General features: G+C 46.3%; 2 protein-coding genes across 2 annotated transcripts; one reads left to right on the top strand and one right to left on the bottom strand.

The window, feature by feature from the left end:
- Positions 1-2,798: 2,798 nt before the first annotated feature.
- LOC6588549 (tyrosine-protein phosphatase non-receptor type 23) lies at positions 2,799-6,363 on the top strand. The gene is made up of 4 exons (XM_002012975.2): positions 2,799-3,078; positions 4,988-5,160; positions 5,230-5,503; positions 5,563-6,363. Exons 1-4 carry the CDS (start codon positions 3,070-3,072, stop codon positions 6,205-6,207), a joined length of 1,101 nt encoding a protein of 366 aa, XP_002013011.1. The 5' UTR covers positions 2,799-3,069; the 3' UTR covers positions 6,208-6,363.
- A 1,278-nt stretch (positions 6,364-7,641) lies between these two features.
- On the bottom strand, positions 7,642-11,460 carry LOC6587326. Its single transcript, XM_026994932.1, has 4 exons — positions 11,141-11,460; positions 10,729-11,083; positions 10,141-10,350; positions 7,642-8,537 (listed from the first exon to the last, which is right to left on the bottom strand). The coding sequence occupies exons 1-4, from the start codon at positions 11,444-11,446 to the stop codon at positions 7,741-7,743; spliced, it is 1,668 nt and encodes a 555-aa protein (XP_026850733.1). The 5' UTR covers positions 11,447-11,460; the 3' UTR covers positions 7,642-7,740.
- Positions 11,461-17,350: the final 5,890 nt, after the last annotated feature.

Genomic DNA, 17,350 nt, shown 5'->3' with positions numbered 1-17,350 from the left:
CAAAGCAAAAAGCCAACCCGACCATCGACCATCGGCCAATAATCGTTAAGCCATTACGTCAACACAGAATGATCGGGTAAAAAGTTTTTGCCGTTTCGGATAGAAAACCAAAGTGGATTGGACCTCCGACTGGAATTTAGTGCACTTATGCAATGTGCTGGCCAAAACCACTTTCAAATGCACTGCCGCCAATGGCCTGACCAGCTGAATGCTGCCCCAAGCTGCTACTCTGCGGTGCTTGGTGGTGCCACATGGTGGTGCCATGCCTTTTGGGTGTGCAGGGGCGTGTACCTACAGTGGCTTAAAGTTCACAGATAATTGGGAAGAAATTGAGTTAATAGAGGTTCATTTGGTTTCCGTGTATTCCAATCAATCGTTGAAATCTTCAAATGGTAATAGCATCAAAGATCATAAGTACGTGCCTAATAGATTACGCTACTTAATAATATTGGCTTGCAAGAGATATTAATTTAATTGCATATTTTCCATTATTTTGTTTGCTGTTTTTGCTCACGAATACAAACTCTTCAGTTAAACGAATTAAATTTAAATTTAATTTCCATTCCACTGTAACTCTTTGGCAAATCAAAAATGTAAAACGTTTTGCTGCCAGTACCAGCGCAGAATCAACTCCAGACTGCACCTATTATAACACACACAAAGCAAATATTTGTATATTTTTTGCAGTATTTATATAATTTTGCAGAGCAAAATGAAGGTTTTTTGTTTGTTTTGTTTTTTGTGTAGCTTTGAAACTTGTCTGGGCGCTGGTCTGCGCTCTGCTCTCGTTGTCATGACCAAAGAATTTCCTGTAAATTTGTGAGCTTTGTTATTTCTGACTTCTGAACAGCTGCTGCCTTTGCTGCCCACGTTTTGCCGGAGCTCGTGAAATACTTGTACAAGTGGAAGACATACTCATTGTACAGCCTTAAGTAGGGCGTTATTTTGTTGGAAATGGTAAAATGGATGGGAATATGGTAGCTGAATTAAGTGGACTCCTGTTTGCTTCTCTTCTGCGCAGTCCTCTTTGCTTCAGTTCTGCTTCTATCACTGCTGTGTAAGCTGGGACTACTTTATATGCTTCGTTGAAGATGGTTTTCAGGGCAATAAATATGGAAATTTGGGTAGGTTTAATGTGTTTTTTTCCGGGAGTTCCGTGAAGAGTTGAATCTATTTGCTGAAGGGTTGCTTCATTAAATACTACAGAAAAGTATTGCTTCTCTTCTTTAAACTCACGCTGCATGAACGAAGTTCTTTAGCAAATAACTCTCAAGAGTATGGCAAGTTCAAGGAATATTTTATCACCAAGTACCACTATATTCTTGCGACCTCCATCGGCCTTGAGCGAGCCAGTGCGTCTACGCAGCCGCACAAGTTCAGGTGCACGCCCAATTGTCTCCTCTCTCCCCCTCTCTATCTTTATCTCTCCCATTCAATCCATGGGAAAAACCTGACCAGAAACTTGTCTTTAACATGATATTTGTAACAAAGCAAACACACAGAATAAAGATCTTACGCACTTGAAGACTGGTACTGGTACTGGTACTGGGACTGGCACTGTCACTGCCCTGCGTCATGGGCGGCGGCACTTGAAACCCAGATAGATAGTTGGAGAGGCAGCAGCAGTGGGAGCCGGGGCAACAGACATGGGCCCGGCGGTTTCCTGGTCTGGTAGTATGTGGTGCAGTGCTGTAACCAGTTTTGTTTCTCGCTGAACTATCGACTTGCAATAACGGAACGAGGGTCTGCCACAGTGTGTGTGGTGCGACTTGCTCAGTCATTAATTCCAACGGAATGACGACGGCAAGGCCACTCCAAATGGATGCAGAATGTTGCAGGGGTTGTCGTTGTTTCTTTCATTAAACGACAATTGCTGACATTACGCATACGCACGGTGTGCGCATAGGAAAATAACCACTGATTGATGACTTCTGTGGCTGCTTTTGAAATGCCATCCAAGTGACCTCCAGATCCCACAGGGAGGCCACCCAATTGGGCACTGGCTTCTGCTCTGGGAGGATTGGCATTTGGCGTCAGATTCGCAACACTTCATTTCACTTCACTTTGTCGGCTTTTTCATTCATTAGCCACGTTGCCTGTCTGTGCTTCACTTTGATTCATTTTTCACAATTTATGGGCCTAGTATTTTTGTGATTAATTGTCCATGTCCATCGTAAGGGGAGGGCCCAGCCACGGCCCTATTGCCTGTTGCCATGGCCTCGAACTAGAGTTTTTCGGATGGCTGACAAGTATTGCCTGGATATTTGAGAGTAATTTGTTAAATTTATTAAACTTCTGCCTGCTTTTTAATGATAACAAGTGGTAATTCAATTTAGACGAGTTTTGTTATTAGTTTAGGAAGAAAACTTGAAATTACTTCGGCAAGCTGTGGGTACAAATGCTCAGATCGGGGTTGGTTTGCTATGAGGGTTGTTTTGTCAAGAGAAGTAAGGGAAGGGAGTTCCATAATCTTTAAGTCCAGCTTCTGTTCTTTAAAGTTTCCATTTCTACATTAATCCAATGTCCAAGGAAAAGCTTGCAAAAGCACAGATAGAAGCTCTCTCAGAGAAGCTGTCCAAGCTCTCACCGATCTCCACTCTCCAGCTCTCCCGCTCTTGATTGCTCTCTGTCCTTTCGCGCTGGCGCCGCTGACTTGTTGGTGAAGTTTTGTGGTGTTGCTGTTGCTGGTGGTGGTGTCGGTGTTTGGTCCGTTAGCCGTTGGTATTGGAGAAATAAAAGGTTTTCCTCCAGCGGTATATAAAGCGAAATACAACAACCTGGGCGGCTCAGTCGGTCGGTCGTCGGTCTCCAGTCAATTCCAGCCTCAACGCGATCTCTCAGCTCAGCTCCCAAGACAACGCTCCACGGAATCGGTCGAGATTGCTCCAGTGCCGCTCCAGTACCGCTACCCGGTTCATTAGAGGAATTGAAAGTGCTTTGTTGTCTTGGATTTGGATATCAACGAATTGTTGGGTGTTGCCCCGCGAAGGCCTTCTCAGATTGCATTCACAAAAGTTTTTAATCGATTCGAGATAGTTCCAACCAACGGATACAACTTCGGCAGACAACATGAAAGTGGTATGTGTGAGTGGGTGGATGTGGGTCTGTGGGTGACTGGATGTGTGGGTGGGGTGGTTGGTTACACATAAAGCACTCATAATAGCAAAGGTCACACGATGGAGCCTGGCTCTTGGTGCTAAATGGTGCTTGGTGTTTGGTGCTGAATGCGTGGCACTGTAGACAGTGGGCAATCAGGTGCTGCTGCTGCTGCTGTTGTTGGTGCAACGACTCCAGCCACAGCTCGAGCTCTGGAGGATTACGTCATTGGATTGCGGCGAGTGTTGTGCAAATATCGCATAATTTGCTATGCAAATCGAGTGAACCGTTAATTTGCTCCCAGCCCCCCGATCGCAATTGTCGAGCAGCCAGCCAGCCAGCGACATTTTCCAAGCTCTCTTGTCTCTGGCACCCAATTTGGTAACTGGATTTTGACATAATTTATGGACGAACACGGCTCGTTTGGCAGATTCTTGGGAAAAGACCACAACAACAACAAAAAAGAGCAGGGCAAATAGTTGCAGGAACTTCAATCAGCGAAAAGTTATACTAACAAGCTTGGTCGGCGTAGACTGTAACGCGATGCAATGCGATGCCCATTGCCCCTTCATTTGCCCCTCTGCTCGAGCGCGAAAATATCAAAGGCAATCGCTGGAATCCACTCTGGCTCTGGTTCACACGCGGTAGTCAAGTTTTTGGTCAGTTGGTTTCAGTTTCTGTTTCTGTGCCTCTGGTGCACTGGTGCACTGGGTCCCCGTCCCCATGTGATTGAGTCCGACGCCGACTACGACTCCATGCCAACCAACCAACCAGCCAACAGCTCTGACTCTGTCTCTGTCTGTCTGTCTATCCGTCTATCCGTCTATCTTTTCGTCTGGCTGTCCGTTTGCAAGCCAAGGCTGCAGCATGTGGTGCAGCTCTGTGGATAGTGAAAGGTTTTGGCATGCGGAATGGTCGAGCAAAAAACAGCTAAAGTCCGAAATGCCAAACGGGAGTACATAAGAGACAAAAGCACCTCAGCTCGATTCTTGGCATCGAGGTTTGTTTGCTGTTGGCCAAACTGTTGCCAGAAGCAAACATGGAAGGACTTTGAGTTGTCGTCCTTCTACAGGACAGGGAGCTAAACCTTCTGAAGTGGGATTGGCACTAGTTTCAGGCCGGAATAAGCAGCAGCTTTATCTCTATTGTATAGGATGCAGGCTCTCTCTGGCTTAGTGCCCGTCCATCTCCCATCTACCATTACCTGTCGTCTGGGCAATTTCATTGGCATTTGCCTGCCCCGGCTGCATCACTCGAACATACTTGCAACACATTTCCCTGGCGTTTGGCAAGTGTGGGAACTTTGGCGCAGCTTCACATAATTTCTGTGCCTGCCTCTTTGTTGTCCTCCGAATCTGCCACTGCCTCTGGATTACCCAACACCACACAGCTGGCTGCTGTGTGTGTGGGAGTCAGGGGGCTGTTCCACGAAAATTGGCATTCCTCTTCCGTTTCGTCTTCCATCTTCGGTAGCATTTCTCCATGGATTATGTTGCCACTGCCACTGTTTGTTGGGTATTCAATTAAACCCTGCCCATATCGCGTGTCACTCTCCCTCTGGGTCTGGGCCTGGGCTCTGGCTGTGACTTTATGCAACTCACATAAACGGGTATATCTGTGTATGGTGTGTGGTGTGTGTGTGCGGAGGGGGCTATCGGTTCCTGCTTGGCATTGAGGGTGTCATTGGCCGGCAACAAAAGTGAAAGGCAGCCTGACTTAAGACTTTTGTAGACATCGTCGCCGTCTGGCATTCTTTGCCGTCAGCACTGTCAAGGTGTTCCGCTGTCCCAGGAAGAGGCGGAACGGGAGGATTGGGGCGGATGGACTGAACGGGTGGCAATTAGCGAACCGGTTACCATTTCACCAGACTATTTGCTTCGTTTCCTTGTAGCTGCAACGTTTGCTCTGTGTCGGCTGTCTGATTGGCGTGGGACTGGTGGGTGCCCAGGACTATCAGGACTACCAGGAGAACACACCACGAACTTCCCCAGTCCGCCTGCGTCCTTCTAACCAGGCCGAAGTGCCAAGACCCACGCCAGTGCCCATCCTCAAGCAGATCAACAAGTGAGTCGTCCGCCGTATCCCGGAGATGATCTTCCCCAGTAATCACTCGATTCTCCTCCTCCTCCTCAGGCACAACGAAGATGGCTCCTACACGTACGGATATGAGGGAGCCGATGGCTCCTTCAAGATTGAGACGAAGCTGGCCACCGGCGAGGTGAAGGGCAAGTACGGATATGTCGACGAGACGGGCAAGGTGCGAGTGGTGGAGTATGGAGCCAACAAGTACGGTTTCCAGCCCTCAGGCGAGGGCATCACTGTGGCGCCACCCACTCTGGTCGATGAGACGGCCAAGGAGGAGCCCGACTATGCGGATGAGCCTGTCCAGCGTCCACAGAGGCCATACGTACGCTAAGAATATCTTTTCAGCCACTTTCTCTTCTAATTAATTTGTTTCCCCCGCAGCGTGTTCAGCAGCAGCGTCCTCAGCCACGCCCACAACCACGCCCTCAACCGCAGCCGCAGCCGCAGTATGTCCAATACGAGGAGGAGGAAGTGGAGCCTCAGCCCCAGCCGCCGCGTCGCGTCCAGTATGCTCCTCAGCCACAGCCACAGCACCAGCAACACCACACGTCTGTGGGTCCAGCGCCACCACGGCTCCAAGTGCCGGGAGCCCAGCGCACCACCGATGTACTGTACTCCCCGCTGCAGCGACCCGCCCGTCCCGGTCCCGAGCCCGACTATTCCCAATCCCAGAGCTTCGGCGATGGACCCTCTAATGTCCGGATTTCCCGCCCCGTCTATGCCCTGCCTCCTGCCTCACCTTCTCCAAGCAGTGCTCGTGCCCAAGGCTTCCTGGCACCTGCTTCCGGTGGACGTCCGCTTCTGGAGCCCGTCGGTTTTGGTCCCTCTCAGGCGCCCGTTGCCCGTCCCGTGCAGCAACAGTCCAGCTATCAGCCCCAGCAGCAGTCCAGCTATCAGCCACAGCAGCAGTCCCAGCCTCGCAGTGGTGGAGGCGGCAGCAGTCTTCTGGATCAGCTGGCCCGCGACTACGCCCTGCCCCAAGGAAGTGCCCAGCCCCTGCACGATATCTCCTTCGGCTACTACTGAGCAAAAAATTGGTTGTCATGGCAGTCACAGGACGTCAGCTGCCTCCCAGTCCTCCTCTTCAACACAGAGATTCCTTGCTTTTAGGTCCTATCCGCACAGGTGCACTCTGCCCCTGAGATTTTCTAAGCGATAATTAAATCCATTACTGATAATCGAGGTGATTGAGTTTTATTGAGGATGGGCACTCTTTAAGATTCCATATATGATGGCTGTAATTCTTTCGGCATCGCTTGCTTGAAAAGGATTGTTGGCTGGGATATCGAATGGTAGGAAAAATACGTTTCTGTGGTGTATATTGCCTCTCTAGAAATTAACACAATTTAGACCCAAGTTTATTTTGTAGACTTGGAGTACGATTATTAGTCTGAATCGGTAGTTCTGAACGGTGCTAGTCCTCTGTGGCACCACGTTCTATCTCGAACTGAATAGGAAATTGCTTAAAATCATGGTGCAGATATGCTGTGATTTTTACGCAGCTCTTTACTCTCGTTCGCTGTTAGATCTGTTAGATTTTAGCACTGAAGGAATCTCCGATTATTCCAAGCAGTTCACATAATTCGTATACTAGATGCTAGTATATTTTCTAAAATTCTCTTTCCTTCCAAAAATCAGTCTTGTTTTAAAAATAAATCTTTAAACTTCTTTGGATTTTTAATGGGTTTTTCTGTATCCAAAATATACCACACGAATTTAATTCTCGTTTTGAAAATATTGTGGCATACTTTTAGGCAGACCATTTTAACAGTCCACATACGAGACAATGAAGAATTCTATCTTATTGCTAGAAATTAACAGCTCCAGCTTCTTCTCGATTTCCAGCTCAGAAAAGAAAACAATCGAAACATTTGTAATCAACGATTTATTTAATTTAAATACTTAAATGTAAGATGGGGTTAAGTCAATTCAATTCGTGCTTGCTGCACGGTTGGTTGGCACCCGCAAAAGGTTCTAGTGGGTTCATCGGATCGGGAAATGTATTTAGAATGAGAGGGAATCGGAGGAGTTATGGTGGTGGCGGAAGGGCAGGAACGGTTTGACTAACGCTAGGATACATGAAGGCGGAGAGTGCTGTAAAACAGAATGGGCATGGTCCACAGCTACAGCCCGGTCCTGGTCCGCTACGGGGCTACGTGGCTACGTGGCGACTACTGATGATAGACTGTAAAGAGAGCGGTGAGAGGTGAGAAGGATATCCGGCTGATTTGATGGGTGGTTGCAGGCGGTGTAGACGTGCTCTATGGGAAAAGTGGGTGTGTGGGTGCGAGCAAGCAGTGCAAACAGAAAGGAAATACAGGAAGAGCGAAGATAAATGGGGGAATGGTGCTCGGTGTCTGGTTCATGCTGTGCTTTGGGACTCTCTTTTATTTGGCTAGCCAAGAAATTTGGGGGAGCTCAATAAATAATTAATCACGATAACGATTCCGATAGGGATAACATAAATAAGTTAGCTGTAAACGATCTAGGATTAAATGCTGCACATGACTTAGAGGACTACAACTAGGTTCTAGCACACTTTGGTCTCCGGGCTGCTCTTCACACCTCCAGCAGGCGGTTGAACATCAGCGGATCCTGTATCTCGTAGTCCTGCGGCCGGAAGACGCGCTTCGGATGCTTGGGCGCATGGCGACGCACCTTGTAGCCCCCACTGTGACTATAACGTCCCGGCGGTGGCGCACTGTACACATACTTTGACTTTTGTACTACCGGCGGCAGGTAGTTGAAGGGCAACTCCTTGTGCACCTGCTTCTCGATGGCGTAGTTCACGGGACCGTTCTGGTGGTGATTCCCCTTCCGCTTGGCCACCTCCAGGGCGGCTATGATGGGCGACAGATCCTTGAGGGCGTTGCTCTTGGTGGCATGGTAGTTCTCCACGCGATACTCGTTCACAGCTTGTGGCTGTGGGGCTACTGCTGGAGCCTGTGCCTGTGCCGGCGGCGGATAGTCGTAGCCCTCATTGGGATGCTTCTGAATGTACAGCTCCTCTGCAGTTTGTCCTCCGCTCGGCCTCTTGGCCATCTGGTGGTACACATCGGCGGGATTCTTCACTGCCGGTCCATATGCTGCCGTTATCGACTCCGTGTGCGAGAGGGACTCTAGGGTTCCCAGAGTGTTGGGCAGCGGCAATCCATAGCTGTTGTAGACCTCCGCATGCTCCAGCCCCGATCCTCCTGTGGGCAGATCTACCGTCTTGGAGGCCGTGTACTCCGTCTTGCCGTTGGGCAGCAGATTGAGGATCTCCTGCAGCTGATTCGCCGCCCGTCGGGCCTCGTCATCCGTCAGCTTCGTGTGGCGCCCGTAGATGTTGAAGTCGTTGCTGTGGGCGCTGTCCGCTGCCGGGATGGGTTTTTGAAATTGTTGGATTGAGTGTGTGTTTGTGTGTGGTTTGTGGGTGGTTGTAGATGTTGTTCAGGTGGTTGAGTTGAGGTGTGTATGCAATGAGTGAGATTTCATTAGATTTACCAAATTAAATATTGTTTTTTGCTGTATTTACACTTGTTTTTCATGTGAGTGTATTTATGTGTATGTATGTATGAGTTTATTTATGCATGTGTTTGTGGTGTTAGATGAATTTAGTTTTCTGTACAAATGTTGATATTATTTTTCATGATTTACTCATTTTTTTTTGTACACGCTCTTCGGCCTGCCTCCGGGGTGTGATGATTTTTCTTGATGATCAAAGATGAATTCCGATTTTAGTTTTTGTTAGCTTTATGTGACACACGATCTATAGAGCTCTGCAACGGGGGGAATAGTACATAATTTGCCATATTCATAGTCATCCATTGAAGGTTTTCTGTAGACCATTTAATGGGCCATTAACTAAATGGGTATGCGCACAGATATCAAGTATGCGACATGTGGCCACTGCAAATGGCTCTATAAATAGCTCTACAAACGCTTTTAGTACTACAGCTTGTTAACGGACAGCTACAGTAGATGTGACGTGATCAGTTATTAAATAATACTTAAATCTATTGTATATATGTATATTTATGTACATGGATTCCCTGTTCGATGTTCGCTTGCGCAATGTGTTAAAAAACCGAATAAACTTAGCCTACGAAATGTGTCATTGGAACGCACTGGAAACAAATCTCTTGGGCCTATCTGGCCATCCATGGATTCAATGGATAGCCAGCAGAGAAAGAGAGCTATAGAGCGAGAGGGAGACTCCGACTCGGATGTCGAGTATTAATATTTACAGTATTTATTTACAATGTATGTGTGTTTGTGTGATTTTTGTTTCGTCTTCACGAATTATGAGCCACCGATGATGATGATGCTTTCACTTTCGTCTCGTTGTTTGCCAAGTGCGGAAGTGGGTTGAAGGAAAGGGAAAAGGGTGTGGCATGTTGGGGGTTGGGGGGCAGACTGAGAGCTAGTATGTTAATGAAGTTGAGTGATTTGCGATTGCAGGCTGACGAGACAAGTTAACGCCTTGTGTTGGCCAAAGAGTTGCGGCTGTCAAGAGTTTGCCAAATTGTTAGCAGCATCTTTTAGATACTCTTGTGGAAATTCCAAAGATACTATACACTATTGTTGGTCTATAAGAAAGCTAACCTTTGGGGCATCGGAAGTGGTTCTAGAGTGAGTCGGATTTTAAAGATTTACTTTATACAATAGGGCCATATTTCACTCCTTTCGCCTTCGTAGAGTTTTTGCTTTCAAACAAGAAACTAGTATACTCTTAAGCAAATCCAAATCACTTTCAGTAATAACCTTAATCTCTAAGATATTTCTGTAGTCCTTGGACATTTCTTAATTACGACATTTACATTTTTAAAACCTAACATATTTGCACATCAATCGTTTCTATGATTATTGTAGACCTCTTCACCTCTATAAGGTTTATGATATATGTACAGGAGAATGTATTTACAGTAGACCGAAACCACAAAAAGCATTATCTGAATTGTTCAAAGGACTACGCACCATCTTGTCCATAGGCCGATGGCAGATAGTTGCTGGACGGTGCCTCGAAGGCCGCCGAGTGGCTTACGCTGAATGGCGCACCGCCGCCGCTGCCCCCATAGCTACCTCCCACTGGGGGCAGATACTGGTGCGTGGCACTGCTGTAGGTCGGGGGCTTTGATGGCGGTCCGTAGCTGGCATGGCCACTGGGTATCTCGTACGTGGTGATGGCTGCAACGAGAAAGAGTCAGAGTCAGAGTCAGATGCCAAGCCAGAGTCAGAGTCGGTGAGCCAAAATGGGACGCAGACGCAGACCAAACGGGTTGGCTGCAAAAACGAAAGTTGCCGACCAGGTTCAATGCACGCTCCGATTTGGTTTTGGATGTGGAGCTGCCGAGTTGCCGAGCGGAGCAGCTGCCACCGAATCGGAGCTGGAAGTTGTCTCTTCCGTTTTGGATCGCGCATCGGGGGGACACCGGGGCATGGGGCATGCATTGCCTATTAGGCTGGTTAATTGTTATGCATCTAGTCCGGCGACTGCATTGCATAACCAAATGACAATCGCCGTGGAGTTCACGGCCCAATAGACACCATCCATCGGATACTTACTATCAGTATGGATAACGGGGGATGGGGCGGACTTGTGGCCGCTGCTGCCACCGGAAGAGGCACCCGACAGGGAGCTGAGCTTGGCGAAGAGTCCACCGCTGCTGCCGCTGGAGTGACTAGTGGCGTAGGTGTGGGAGTTGATGTGCGCCGAGTTGATGATAGACTTGCCCACATCCGTGACCTTGTCGCCGCCGGCGGCCACCAGATTGCCACCCGCACTCAGGGCATACCCGCTGCCCTTGATCAGCTGACCCTTGAGAGCAGTCACACCGCCAGTGATGGCCTTGACCGCCTGGAAGATGGTGTTCAGCACGGACTTCTTGAACGACCAGGGATCATAGTCCACGGAGTTGCCCTAGAAACAACAGAAGGTAGAGTGGCTTCGTAGAGAAGAAGATTGGCATTCACTTACATGGACCACAATTTCGTGGGACTTGTAGCTGTCGCCACCTCCTCCATGGCTGCCACCAGAGCTTCCACCGGCAATCGAGGCAGAGGCCTGGCCAATGCCCGACAGCAGACCCGACTTCAGGTGCGCCACATAGTCGAAGCTGCCGGAACGCTTGGCTATCTGTGACTCCTTCACGCTCTCGCCCTGTTCGTTGTCCAGGTCTGAGGATACGTCCTCCAGCGAGAGGGACTTGTCCGCTGCGGGATAGGCGTGGCACACCAGAGGCAGGGCGGCCAGCAGCACCAGGCTCACACGGAATACCTGCATGGAAATGGAAATGTTCGAGAGTTAGTTGCATAATCTGGTTAGGATCTATTTGAAAGGTACGTGCTGGCCAAACAATGGCCACAGAAAGAGGTAAAATTCAATTGCCGAATTGTGGCTAGTCAGTGGCTGCGGTTTCCCCACAAAACATCCACCCGATTTCCTCATCTGTGCACTCATTTGTCAACTGTCACCCACACAGACCAACAGCGAAACAGTCGCAATGTGCAATCATAATCTACCACTTAATGTTGAACGTTTTGACAACGCATATACTCGTATGTTATGCATAATCCTCGCTCTGCATGCGGTGTTCCCCTAGTGGTTCACGGTTGAGTGGGCCCAGAGCGGAGCAGGGGCAGGGGCAGAGCCAGGGTGGTGCAGCTTGGCTGCTTTGACTTGCCAGCTTTTGCATCGGTTTCATGCCCCATCGAGCTGTCAATGGCTTATAATTGAAACACAAGTTCCCCCCATTTGATGGAGGTAGATTTTAAACTGAATAAACTGGAGTGTTCTGATTGAATTTAAATGAAATTATTGCGAAAATTGTAGGATAAATTAAGTTACACTTCGAGTTTTCAAAAAAAATGTGTGAACTCTGATTGAATTAAAATTAAATTGTTGCAAAAGGGAAAAAGTTTCCATTAAACAAAAAATAAATATAGAAATTAATTCAGATTGAAATAAAAAGAAATTCCGGCCAATTGTGGGACAAATATTGTTAAATTGTTAGTTGGCAATGATTAAATATTACATTCCTACAAAATTGATTTTCTATTGCCTGGCACTAACTCAGTCAGGATATACATTTTTTAAATCAATGATAATCCCATTAAAAATTACTTTACCGTCCCTTAAATATACAAAAAATATGGTCTTTATTTTATTATGATTGAAACTTCCACAAAATACAATCTTCAAAGGAGATCAAATTCGGGTCAGAAAATCGATTGAGCAAGGTGCAATTAGTGATATTTATATTTCGTCAAAAATGCTTTTTAAATTGGTTTTTTTTTATGGGTTAAGTGGAACCACCTCAAAGAAATATTAATCAAATTTGCAGCCTTTCCCCGATGGCGCAACCTCGATTATGACTCTCCATATTCATATAGGAGGTTTCGGACAGGGTGTATGCTTGATTTCTTATACACTACTATTGAGATTGGCCAAGCCAGGGTCCAAATAATTGAAATTTGCATACAAATGCACAAATTAATACATATAAGAAAAACCATCATGGTTGTTCTCTTTCTGTGTTTGCGGTCTTCTCGCCAATTGCATAAGCACACATAAAACCAATTAAAAATGTAATAAAATAATAATTGAAAGTCAGTTTTCAATGCTGCAGCGATGATGGAAATTAAAATTGCCGATGGCACAGACGGCGATGTGGAATAAAAATCAATTAATTGAATGCACTGCGAGTGCGAAATTTGAATTGAAAATTGAATTCATTCCGAATGAGATCGTTGGCATATTGAACCATTGGCCAATATTTACATTGGCCTTAAGCCATTAGCCATCTTCCCTTTGAATCTTTTTTGCCTGCTCATTGTTGTAGCCAATATTTAACCGCGTCCGAGAGTCTGAGAGTGAAAGTATTGTCTGTGCCGGCTCTCATATCACCCGATCGCTTGGTGTCTCTTTTTTTGTGTGTGTTCATATTCAATTGGCATATTTTATATTACTCAACTCTGGATATACTTCCAATACAGGGCTACAGCTTTAGCTATAAGTTTTGGCTTCATTTGAGCACAAAACATTAATTGCGGTAGGTTCAGTTTTCGGACTCGTTTATTGTTTTTACGTGCTTCTTTGCCTTATTCAAATTTCTGAACAATTTTGGAAAGCAGCCGTGACACATAGAAGCCCAACCGGGTCTGACATAATAATTATGCATGATATTTTACCTTGGCACTCGGTCAAAGGGGACTTCGGATGGATATGACATAAGGTTCCATCTGAATGAGTGTCTGGTCTGGCGATCAAATGTCGAGTAGGAGAGAAGGTCTTTTGAGTGCAGCGATGCTTCAATTGGGATTTTTGGGTTAGCCAGAGCTTACATAACCAGTGGTAAACGTATCTATTCATGGCTGCTACCATCTCTGTCTCCGTTTGTGTCTGTGGCTGAGAGAGTGCGATAGCCATCACGCAGGTCTGGCTTAGCTAATAAAGTCAGCGATGTGTGGCCAACATAAAACGGGTTTCCCCACAGAATGCCTTGCACTTGAACTTGTTTTGGCCAAAGAAATTGCATAAACGAGATATGGCTGTCGTGGGGGAGGGGCAGACCCATGCACTAATTAGTCCAATATCTGAGGCAACTTTCACTGCAGGATCGACGGCACTTCCACTTACCTTCATTGTGCCTCGGCTTGAGTTTATTTTTATTTGTTTTTTGGTAGGTTTTGCTTAAATTGGGCCTTCGATTAGCTGCTTTACTAATCCAGATCAAAATAAATTCACTTTTACTTATGACGTCTGCGTCTGCAACTTTCTTCACTCCACCACCACTTGCAGGCAATTGGCACTCGGGCGGGCCTCAATGGCAACCACACACTTGATATTGAACCACTCTTTACCACGCTTCACGTTTGTTTTGTCATCGGCATTCGCGCAGCCGTTTCGGGGAGAAGACAAACCACACTGAAATTTCACTCGCGACTTTCTTTCACCGTTGCGTTGCGTTGCGCTGCGTTTCGTTCCGTTTCGTTTCGTTCCGTTTCGGTTTCGTATATCTCTCCCGCTTACTGCTGTTTTGGTATATGGTAAGTGGGCTCCCTCCTCGGCAACGTCTGGGCTCGAACTGTGCTCGGGATCCGGCGGTCTGGGCTCTTTTAAAGAAAACGCTGAGAGCGCCGGCGCGACTGCATTTTGAGCTATTTTTCGCCTTGCTCTTAGCTGAACTCCAAAGAGTTGGCTCTCTTTCATGCTCTTTTTGGCTGACAATTTATTATTGGTTTTTTTTTTTTGGCAGCTGTTGAGCTTGACACCGCAGAGAGTGGGGGCCAACAAAAAAAGTGGAGGCAGCCTCTTGGCCAGAAAAATGTGCGTGAGTCGACATCGACATCGACACCGACACCGACATGAGCGAGTTCAATGCGTTTCGAGTGGCATGGCACCGGCACCATGTTGCAATCTACCAACTGCAATGCGGCTCATTAAATGCTGTGGCCCAAAACGTGTTCGGCTGAGGCAAATCCACCGCCGCTGACTTGGTTATACTGACATGGCCCAATCAAAAGACTGAGGCAACGAACTTGAATAGTTTTTGATCGGTTGAAGATCTGCAAAAGGAAAATTAGAGCTAAACACAACGGGAGGGCTGGCTCTGGCGAAACGAAGCCTAAAACTCTTATGTGATGAAGTAGTCCAATGCCGATCATACTATTCAGATATATTCAAAAGCCACATGTTCTGAAATAAGTATTTGTTAAATGTAATTTCTATAGTGAACCAATAATTTTGACGCCACGATGACTATACGACTCCACGAGAAAAATACTGGTAATTCAAATATAAGCGTTGCAAAGCAAAGAAAGACTTTTGAAGATCCACTCGGCCTAAGTCAAATGTTATAGCGTTTTGGGTGTTAAAGTCATCTTTTGGTTCTTGGAATGAAACTTAAGATATTTTGGACAATTGGTTTGTCTTAATCTCTCTTAGCTTGAATTTTCTTCCCCAGTCACAAGCTGTTTCTCGAAAAACACCTTGAGTAACCCTCAAATGCGAATATTCTTGGCCTGAAGCTCACTTAACATTTCATCTGGGGATCATTGGGAGAGAACAACCTTGAACCCAGACCGATTACAGTGGGCTCACTTATGACTCAAGCCTTCAACTGCAGAATCCGAAAAAAACGGAGACCCCGACCGAGCCCGGGGGCAAGCCATTATCTAATGTTGCCACAAATTGTGGCCCAACTGTCAATGAAGGTTCACTGTCAGTATGTCAGAGGCTGCTGCCAGAAGCAGTTCATTCGTAAATGAGCCAAACAATTAAGGCAAACAAGGCAAAGGCGATTACCTTCTCCACTTTGCATTCAACATATTCCGTGCTGAAAAGAGCTGACAATTGTCTGGCTCTGGAACCGTAGTCCTACGCAGACAAGTGCTGTGTCCACATACGTACAATATCTCCACCCCACTCCCATCCACTCCCAGCTGTGGACAGCGGTTATCTAACCCAAAGTGAAATGGGCCCAGACACAGACAGACCAACTGCAAATGCCAACTCCAGCTGCAGCTCCAACTCCAGCTGCAACTGCAACTGCAACTGCAAGAGCGAGGCAAAGTCATAAATGCAAAACGCGAAAAGAGCATGAAGAAAACTTAGCCCAAACATAATACTTAAGCACTCGTAGTTAACAAACTGTAAACTTGTTAAAATGCAAAGGAAAACAGGCAGAAGGAAGGCGGACAAGACAGACAACAGCACAGTAATTGAAAATGAAAATATAAGTAAAAGCCCAACTCATGTAATAGTCAGCGAATATATACTAATGGGACACACTGTAATTCCGATTGGGGGTTGGAGATGCCACAAAGTAAAGTGTTTTTGTCTTCAGTTAGGCAACCAAAGGGATGCCTTATAAAACTTAAAATAGATACCTATTTTTTCTGCTTCAAAACTCTTCACAAAGAAATTATCTTCTTTGTTTATATCCTGTTCGAAAATTAGATCTTTACGAAGCTACTACTGGTATTAATATTCTCCGGAGATGTTTTAATTGAATGGAAAAGGTATTCCGAACTTCGCCTATTTCCTAGCACTCACATTTTTTCCCAACATCAATTGTTTTAATAATTTTTTTAATGCTTGTTTTGCCTACTGTTTATGGGACTGTCAACCTGGCGGCGAGTTGTGAATGTTTCTTTGCTTTGAATAATTTGTGGTTAATACAATTTTCCGATGAACCGACTTTAGTTCGAGTTGATTGCGCAGAAAGTAAATCAAATGGAATTGAGATCTACGTGTCTTCTATTGCGTATACGCCACCGCCACAATTATGAGAACTAGCATCTGGCACATGTTGTATGATTTATATTACAGCAAAAAAAATGGGAGTCCAGGGTACTCTCATAAATAAATAAATTTAAAAAATGTCTTCAGCCAGAGTTCCACTTCCTGGCATTAAGGCTCGAGATGGGGTTTTAAATCGCGTCCAGCCAAAGTCCGAGACCGAACAGCATGCACACATGTACTATTAATTTTTCGCTCACTTTTCTCGGGCTTTCCTCTATTTTTTTGGTTTTTTTTTTCCTTTTTTTGTTAATTGACGTGGGGCAATTGCTGGTGCTGGCAAGCAAAATAAACAGGCGAAATGAAAATGAAAATGTGTTGTGAAAAGTTTTCAGAGTGTAACGTGAAATGCGATAACAGGCCGTTGCGCATTGGGAAATGCTAGAAAATCCCCGGCCAGAGCATGGGGCAGCCGCAGCCACCAAAGAGTCCGCTTCCTGGACTTCCTGTTGCCGCTCGTTAGTTGCGCAATGAACTTCAACTTCAAAATTCGCAGCTGCCCCTGCCACTGCCCCTACTGCTGCGACTGCTGCTGCCCCTATTGCAGCTGGAGCAGGCGACAAAATATTTTCAATCCATATCGGAAGTGAACCAGTTATTCGGCATTTTCGCTGTCTTCTTATTTTGTTTCTTTTTGGCGGAAACTGCTCGGCATAATTCAATTCAATTTGGCACTTTAGTGTGTCGAGGGGATCTGGATCTGGATGTGGATATGGTCATGGATATGGCAAAGGAAAAGTGAAAGCCTGTGAAGCTCTGCACCGATATTTGTCTAGCACTCGAATGTGCGGGGCATCTTTATCTTGCTCCCCTCCTTTGTGGCAGAAGGAGACCCCCGAGTAGCATTCATTGGGATTATGGCCGTGATGCAATCGCCTGACAAAT

The sequence above is a fragment of the Drosophila persimilis genome, unplaced genomic scaffold (genome assembly GCF_003286085.1).
Source record: "Drosophila persimilis strain 14011-0111.01,24,50 unplaced genomic scaffold, DperRS2 tig00000000-arrow-pilon, whole genome shotgun sequence".
NCBI lineage: Eukaryota > Metazoa > Arthropoda > Insecta > Diptera > Drosophilidae > Drosophila > Drosophila persimilis.
Note: the sequence above shows the minus strand (reverse complement) of the source record. Positions and strands in the feature narration are given on the sequence as shown.

Coding starts and splice junctions, on each gene's coding strand:
- LOC6588549 (XM_002012975.2), top strand. Junction 5,161..5,229: donor ATCCTCAAGCAGATCAACAA/GTGAGTCGTCCG, acceptor CCTCCTCCTCAG/GCACAACGAAGATGGCTCCT. Junction 5,504..5,562: donor AGCGTCCACAGAGGCCATAC/GTACGCTAAGAA, acceptor TTTCCCCCGCAG/CGTGTTCAGCAGCAGCGTCC.
- LOC6587326 (XM_026994932.1), bottom strand. CDS start 11,446: ATGCAGGTATTCCGTGTGAGCCTGGTGCTGCTGGCCGCCCTGCCTCTG. Junction 11,084..11,140: donor CCCACGAAATTGTGGTCCAT/GTAAGTGAATGC, acceptor TGTTGTTTCTAG/GGCAACTCCGTGGACTATGA. Junction 10,351..10,728: donor CCCCGTTATCCATACTGATA/GTAAGTATCCGA, acceptor TTCTCGTTGCAG/CCATCACCACGTACGAGATA.